Genomic DNA, 8,684 nt, shown 5'->3' on the forward strand with positions numbered 1-8,684 from the left:
CAAAAGTATTCACTCACTCATCCATATAATTCAGTTCTGGTGTTCCAATCCCTTCCACGGCCACAGGTGCATAAATCCAAGCACCGAGTCATGCAGACTGCTTCTACAAACATCTGTGAAAGACTGGCTCAGGAGCTCAGTGGATTCCACCGTGATGGGAGGCCACCTGAGCAACAAGTCCAGTCGTGAAGTCTCCTCGCTGCTAAATATATAATATACAGTCAGCTGTCAGTGGTTTTATGACAGAGTGGAAGCGATTGGGAACGACAGCAGCTCAGCCAGGAAGTGTTCGGCCACGTTAACTGACAGAGCGGGGTCAGAGGTCGCTGACTTTCTGCAGAGTCAGTCGCTGCAGACCTCCAAACTTCACGTGGCCCTCAGATTAGCTCAAGAACAGTGCGTAGAGAGCTTCATGGAATGGGTTGCCATGGTAACTGCATCCAAGCCATACGTCACCAGGTGCAATGCAAAGCGTCGGATGCAGTGGTGTAAAGCTGCCACCACTGGACTCCAGAGCAGTGGAGACGCCTTCTCTGGAGGGACCAATCACGCTTCTCCACCTAGCAACCTGATGGAGGAGTCTGGGTTTGGCGGTTGCCAGGGGAACGGTATTTGTCTGACTGCATTGGGCCAGGTGTAAAGTTTGGTGGAGGGGGGATTATGGTGTGGGGCTGTTCTTCAGGAGCTGGGCTTGGCCCCTTAGTTCCAGTGAAAGGAACTCTGAATGCTTCAGATACCAAGAGATTTTGGACCATTTCAAGCTCCCAACTCTGTGGAAACAGTTTGAGGATGGACCCTTCCTGCTCCAACATGGCTGCACACCAGGTCCATAAAGACCTGGATGAGCCAGTCTGGTGTGGAAGAACCTGACTGTCCTGCACAGAGTCCTGACCTCAGCCCGATAGAACACCTTTGGGATGAATTAGAGCAGAGACTGAGAGCCAGACGCTGTGCTTCTGGAAGAACGGTCAAAAATTCCCACAAACACACTCCTGAACCTTGTGGAAAGCTTTCCCAGAAGAGTTGAAGCTGTTGTAGCTGCAAAGGATGGGCCGACGTCATATTAAACCCTGAGGATTAAGAATGGGACGTCACTTAAGTTCCTATGTGTGTAAAGGCAGATGAGCGAGTACTTTTGGTGATACATAGTGTATCTATGTATCTTCTGGCAGATTCATGCCACACAACTTTTGTTTGAAAACACTTCATTCTCACTGCGCTGCTCATCAATCACACCCCTATTTAATCTCTTTATTGAATTATGGGCACCAGCATCATGCCCAGGATGGAAACTGAAACCCTGCCTTGTTAGTGCTGTGGGTGTGAGTATAATCAGTTTAATTCATACTGTAGTTGTCAGTGATTTCAGACATTTTTCTGAAAAAAACATGTAAAAAATGTATATTTCTGTTAAAGATTTACGCACAGAAATATTTACTTTTGTGCAGCCAACTGATGATACACACTGGTGATCTCTTATAGTTTGAAGCAGTTTAATATGTTAAAGTTTGTTGTTTTAACGTGTTAAAGGTGCCACTGTGAGGGAATAAGTGCACATAAGAAAACAAACCAAGGGACTCTCATCCTGATATTTATTCAGCTTCAAATGAGGCGTCTCAACTCAGGAAAGAAATGAGTAACTGGCATCAACAATGATAAGATATCTGTTTTCAGAAAATACTTAAAAGTCCAGGTTTTAAAATGTCTTTCCACTCAAAACTGTGTTTAGCTGCAAAGTGGTTTAAAGCTGTGGCTGCTGTTTTTTTAATTCCACAACAGCCTCACAGGAGGTCAAAGTCCTTCAAAGTTTATATCTGACAAGGTGCACAGGCCTTGTTTCCCCTTCCTGTTTTACAGCTGAAGTCTTCTTTTAACTCCTCTCTGGATTGTGAAAGCTCATCTTTGCATCTCAAATGGCAGCTGCTGGGAAGGTAGGAAGAATTATACATGCATCTTGTTGCTTTATAGCCTCTAATCGTGTATTTTACTGTTTAACTTGCTGCAGACACACAGGTGCAAGAAAGACCTTTTTAATTCTACAACAGCTACACTCACAGGTTCCTAATGTGCTGATTTTCTGTTTCTTTTATCATCTTTACAAAGTTTTTACCCTGTCTGTTTTGTCTAAACTATTGAATATGAGATAGAGACTTTAAATGGAAGGAAGGCCTGCAAATAGATTTCAAATTCCAAAAGCCTACTTCTTCAGTCGTTTAATAGCAATGCTGCAGCAGTAAAACTCATCTTTATCTCACATGTGTGGACTTTAAATTGTTGCTTCTGCAGGGGCAGTTATATTAACATCATCACAGCTACTGTGATATGATTTGAGCATATTTACGGAGGTTGTGAAACCCGCTCCAACAGTACGAGCTGCATGAGTTAATCTTAGACTTGGAATAAGTGCTCATCTTGAGCTAGAACACAAACAACTGAAGCAGCTGGCTGCCGCCAAAGCAATGAGTTGTTTGTGTCTGTTAAAGTCAACAACTTGTAATATTTCATGCCATTTAGTAATGAAAAAGCCCAAATTTATGTGCCTGATATCCACAAAACCACAGATGTGTTCAGTCAACATGTAGTTTTACAATAATATGTCATTACTTTGCTGTATGTTACTGGCTGTTAGGTCATCAGGTGCAAGGCGGCAGTAGCCTGGGAGCACAACAAGCCTCTGGTGGTTGAGGAGGTTGAGGTGGCGCCACCTCAAGCCGGTGAAGTCCGTATCAAGGTGAGGCATTCGCTGACATGTCAGTGTCAGTGTGAGCTGAGGTGATTAGACATCCTGCAGATTGCAGTCATGCTGTCACCGAAAAACTCCAAGAGATAAACATTTTTTACTTGTTTTTTGCAGTTGTTTTGTATAAATAAATGAGGAAAAGCTGGTTTCGTATTTCCAGCCAACTGCCATTTACCACACAGCTGCCTATAAGTTGCCTTGTTGCTTAACTACATGAACAATAAGCACTCATCACTGCTAAAAGAGGACGCATATATTTCCTGATAAACTGTTTGTGGGATCTGTTATTTCTCTTTTCTCATGACTTTTATGTCAAACAGTTATTGTTTTCTGAGTAAACAAAACCAAAAACAACTATATTTTCATCGTTGACAATCATCCTCACAGTTATCAACTTTTAATCATTTAGATGTTAGATGTTTGAATGGGAGGTGTGTTATGTTGGAAAGAATTGGTGGATTGATGGATAGATCTGTGAATTTGCATGTGACCAAAGGTCCAGGTCAGCGTGGGAAACCTTTAATCTAAGCTGGATTCTCCCCTTGAATGTGTCCAGGAACTCTTGTTTCCTTAAATTTAGATTTGTAACTCCAGTCTGAGGTCAGGATTTAGGAAACCTAAGTTGCAAGTGTCAGTGTTTTCATTGTGTTGCTTGTCCTCTGTGCAGATTGTGGCCACAGGGGTGTGCCACACAGATCTGTACCGCCTCTACGAGGGAACGAACAAAGATGGATTCCCAGCAGTTCTTGGCCACGAGGGAGCTGGCATCGTGGAAAGCGTCGGTTCTGGTGTGACTGAATTCCAGCCAGGTCAGCCAACCCTCACTAGCTACGGCACCAAAAAACACCTGTTCCACATATAATATACATCAAATTGAAGTTCTTTTGACATGTTGTTATTTAAACTCAGGAGACAAGGTTATACCGCTGTTCATGTCCCAGTGTCGAGAATGTCACTTCTGCAAGAGTCCTAAGACCAACCTGTGCGAAAAAGGGTACTGAGCTCATCTTCTTCCTCTCGTCCTTTAATTTCATTCATAAGATTGTTGACCCTTTTGATGGTAAATTAACCTTTAAATCGCTCATTTATGCTGACATTTAAAGTCACAGTCGTACATCTTTTGTTCAGGATTCTGGACCCTGGACATGACAAGAAGGTGTTTGAAAACTCAAGGATTACCTGTAAGGGGAAGAAGGTGGTCCAGTTCATGGGAACCAGTACTTTCTCTGAGTACACTGTGTTGAAGGAGATTTGTGTGGCTAAGATCGATCCTGCCGCTCCTCTGGATAAAGTCTGTCTCCTTGGTTGTGGGATCTGCACTGGCTATGGAGCCGCAGTTAATACTGCAAAGGTTTGTATGTGCGACCCTTTGGGAAAATACCAGTTTGAGATGAGACATTTGAAGTTAAACAGAGTAACTGTCTGTGGTTGCACATTAGTGAGACAGGGCTATTCATTACCACAGGAAATGATCCGTCTAAAGTGAAATGTTGACCAAAGTCTCCTGCTTTAGGTTGAACCGGGCTCCACCTGCGCTGTCTTTGGCCTCGGAGCCGTGGGTTTGGCTGCTGTCATGGGCTGCAAAGCTGCAGGAGCCAAACGGATCGTAGCCGTTGATATCAATCCAGATAAGTTTGAGAAGGCCAAAGTGTTTGGTGCCACTGACTTTGTGAACCCCAAGGATCACAGCAAACCTATCAGCGAGGTGCTGATAGAGTTGACTAACGGAGGGGTGGATTTCTCCTTTGAATGCATCGGAAATGTGGGAGTCATGGTGAGGAGATTTAAGGCGTTTTGTTGATATTTACAAACTGAACATGATTGGGTGTCATGATTGATGACCAACTAACCTTCAAAGATCACGTTACCTCGGTTGCTCGTTCGTGCCGCTTTGCATTACTAAACATAAGAAAGATCAGACCATACCTAACCCAACTGCTTGCAGCTCCCTCCAGTGTAAAACGATGAACAAAATAATTACTTTGAAACCCTCCCTGCAGCCATGGCAGAGCTTATGTATTAGACTGTGTGCCTTTCTGAAAGATTCAGATCAGATATACAGCTCTTGAATGAATGGCCTTAGGAATAAGCCTCTTTGTGACGTCTGTTTTGAGGAGCTTCACTCAGTTCAGATCTATTTTTCATGACAATACACAACAAAAACCATCTTAAGGCACTTTACAGATAAAGTGACTAAAGTCAATTTAAATGCAGTACAATTCAGTTGAATTATAATCCACCTCAATCCATTATTTCGGTTTAGCTGGCGAAAGAAACCACTGCATTTTAAACGTTACCTCAGTTGCTCGTTCGTGCCGCTTTGCATTACTAAACATTAGAAAGATCAGACCATACCTGACCCAACATGCCCCCCAGCTCCTGGTGCAGGCCATGGTCATCTCCCACCTTCACTACTGCAACGCTCTCCTAACTGGTCTCCTAACTGGTCTCCTAACTGCTCTCCTAACTGCTCTCCAGCCTGTGAAACCTCTGCAGATGGTCCAGAACGCGGCGGTGCGTCTGGTCTTGGATCAGCCTAAAAGAACACGCCCCCCCTCTGTTCATTGAGCTCCTCTGGCTGCCCTTAGCCGCCCGCATCAGGTTCAAGTCCCTGATGTTAGCTACAAAGAGCTTAATGGAACGGCTCCCATCTACTTGAAGGCTCTTGCAAAGGCTTCTGTCCCAACTGGGTCCCTCCGTTGGTCCCAGGATTGTCGTCTAGCAGCTCCTACACCACGCCTAAGACAATCCAAACTCTGTTCATGTGTCGTCCCACGATGGTGGAATGACCTACCGAGCGCTACCAGAACAGGGGCGTCCCTGTCTATCTTCAAGAAGCTCCTGAAAACCCAGCTCTTCAGAGAGCATCTCCTATCCCAGCCCTTACCTTGTATTTCCCTCCCCCCTCTATCTCTGCACTTTATCTTTCTGCACTTCCTTCTATGCCTGCACCCTATCTCTACTCTGTCCCCTCTGACAGAGTCGGACTCCTGGGTTCCTTCTATGTAGCTTATTGGTAGCTTTTTATAAAGCTGTTATATCTTCATTTGTAAGTCGCTTTGGATAAAAGCGTCTGATAAATACAGAAACAGAAACATGAACAAAGTACCCTGACTTCTCTGTTTCCCCATGCAGCGCAGCGCCTTGGAGTCTTGTGTGAAAGGTTGGGGAGTCAGCGTCATCGTTGGCTGGACAGACATGCATGACTTTTCCGCCCGACCCATTCAGCTCCTCATTGGGCGCACATGGAAGGGAACCCTGTTCGGAGGTGAGACATGACACCACTCGTGAAATTATGTGAATATCACAAGTTGTCACACCCTGCATGCTGTTATATATGAACAGAAAGCACACACAGCTACCTAGCTTTAGCTTTAGATCAGCACACTGGTTCATTCTTTTCAGAATTGGAAAGAAGTTCACCAGGTTTAGCTGTGAGTGGCGCCACATCTGGGGCAGCCTGCTGCAATAGCTCTGTTCTTAAATAAGCTTTTATCCTATGAAAACACAGATTTTGACACATTTTTCCATGTCAGTTTGGATGCTGTGCTGCTGGAGTTATTTCTCAAATCTCTCATGATGCATATCCATGGAAACAGGAAAGCTGTTTGAAATTGGAGCAGTTGATTGAGCTTTCCAAAGCCAATGCAGTGCCTGGAATAAGACCCCAAATCCTGATGAGATGAGGAGGAGATGCAGAGAAAGGAGGAGGAAGGTTAAACTACTTCTTTCTTTGATCATCATGGGAAATGTGAGATCAATGGTGCATGAAATGGATAAGCTTGGAGCCCTGAAAAGGGCACAGTGGGAATATCAGGAGAAAAATATTATTGTTTTTCACTGATGCTTGGTTTGAGCTACAAGCCTAAATGCACTGAGCTGCGGCCAAGCGGATGGCTCATTAGCTATTTGTGTTAACAAGCAATTGAACAGGGGTTCCCTAATAAAGTTCTTGATGAGCAATATAATTTCCATTCGGGATTAGAAAAGAATCATTGAATTAAAATAAATTAAATTAAACTAAATTGATCAGATGCGGATCAGTTGGGCTCTGTCAGTCAGCAGATCCCGGACGAGCCCCCATTTTGTGAAAACCTGGCTCAAAAGTGTGTGACAAAAGAGGGAAATCCCACATAGTCTGCAATAATTTACAGTATAATTTGATTAAATAGACAAAGATCAAGCCAGTCTGCTGGTCAGGGGGAGAGAGAGACTACAGTGCTTTTAACACCTCCTGAGCCCAGCCTGCTCAGGTGTGCTGCATCACTGACGAGCTCACGCAGGTATAGCTCCACCCACAGCGACCTGCAACAAGAAAACAGAAACAGCAGAGAGGAAGGCAGAATATACCAAAGGCCAACCCATAGGCCGACACAGGAGGAAAACACAGCCACTGGCGTGCACAGACTTTTTGAAAGGCAGGGTTTGAAAAAAAGCAACAAAAAAAAAAGCACTTTAGCACGTGTTTTGGCTCCCAAGAGGGCATATTAGGGCACTTTAGCACGCGTTTTGGCTCCCAAGAGGGCATATTAGGGCACTTTAGCACGCGTTTTGGCTCCCAAGAGAGCATATTAGGGTAGTTTAGCACACATTTTGGCTCCCATGAGGACATATTAGGGCACATTAGCACATGTTTTGGCTCCCAAGAGGGCACTTTAGAATGTGTTTTTCAACAATTGGTCCACAAGAAAACACCTGCTGCATTCAGATCACATACCCCAGCACAGTGTCAGGATTTTGTATCAAAACCATCTGTTTTTATGTCTGTTTTTGGGGCTCAGGATTCAAGAGTAAAGATGGCGTTCCTCAGATGGTTAAAGCTTATCTGGACAAGAAGGTGAAACTGGATGAGTTCATCACTCACAACATGAATCTGGACCAAGTCAATGACGCAGTTGAGCTGATGAAGCGAGGCCAATGGTACATTTTCGCTCCAGTAATCAGATCAGCTAATTGTGAGAGTAAATAAATAACAATGTTTTGTTTTTTTCCACAGCATCCGGGTTGTTCTAAGTGTTTCTCCCTGACGATAAGAGCCACAATAAGAACCGGTGCAAAGACCCTGCAGCCACGTAGTAACGAGATTATTCAAAATATGCACAAAACACATGCATTACTCTGAGCAACCAACACTTTTAAGAGAGTCACAAGAACAATCAAATTGTGATAATTGTGTAAGAGATCATAAATGTTAATTACCAAGGGGGCAGTTTAGCACGCATTTTGGCTCCCAAGAGGGCATATTAGGGCAGTTTAGCACGCATTTTGGCTCCCAAGAGGGCATATTAGGGCAGTTTAGCACGTGTTTTGGCTCCCAAGAGGACATATTAGGGCAGTTTAGCACGCGTTTTGGCTCCCAAGAGGGCATATTAGGGCAGTTTAGCACGCGTTTTGGCTCCCGAGAGGACATATTAGGGCAGTTTAGCACGCGTTTTGGCTCCCGAGAGGACATATTAGGGCAGTTTAGCACGTGTTTTGACTCCAAAGAGGCCTCCCTGACGATAAGAGCCACAATAAGAACCGGCGCAAAGACCCTGCAGCCACGTAGTAACGAGATTATTCATAATGTGCACAAAACACATGCATTACTCTGAGCAACCAACACTTTTAAGAGAGTCACAAGAACAATCAAATTGTGATAATTGTGTAAGAGATCATGAATGTAAATTACAAAGTGTTTTTGCAGCAAAATAAATGATCTAAACAGATGGTTTCTCCAAGACTGTCCAGTGTAATATCACTGAATTCTCTATGTAATGTGTTTAGTGTGACACAAACTTTCTTATCTGTCACTTAACTCTACTTCTGTTTAAACAACCACTCTTTTAAACACTATCATGAAAGAAACTGTTTACTGAGCTCATCACCACATCTAAAACCACACTTTCTAATTAAGCCTCTTCTGATGAGTGATATTAATCCTAACATGTGCGTTTTGTTTGTT

The 8,684-nt window shown here is 43.9% G+C and overlaps 1 protein-coding gene across 1 annotated transcript; it reads left to right on the forward strand.

Moving 5' to 3' along the window:
- Positions 1–1,823: 1,823 nt before the first annotated feature.
- Positions 1,824–8,460, forward strand: LOC140269940 (alcohol dehydrogenase 1-like). Its single transcript, XM_072364965.1, has 9 exons — positions 1,824–1,931; positions 2,630–2,731; positions 3,408–3,549; positions 3,650–3,734; positions 3,869–4,091; positions 4,254–4,514; positions 5,876–6,008; positions 7,522–7,660; positions 7,737–8,460. The coding sequence occupies exons 1-9, from the start codon at positions 1,914–1,916 to the stop codon at positions 7,765–7,767; spliced, it is 1,134 nt and encodes a 377-aa protein (XP_072221066.1). The 5' UTR covers positions 1,824–1,913; the 3' UTR covers positions 7,768–8,460.
- The last annotated feature ends 224 nt before the right edge of the window (positions 8,461–8,684 follow it).

The sequence above is a fragment of the Leuresthes tenuis genome, unplaced genomic scaffold (assembly GCF_036924035.1).
Source record: "Leuresthes tenuis unplaced genomic scaffold, fLeuTen1.0.hap1 SCAF_15, whole genome shotgun sequence".
Taxonomy (NCBI): Eukaryota; Metazoa; Chordata; class Actinopteri; order Atheriniformes; family Atherinopsidae; genus Leuresthes; species Leuresthes tenuis.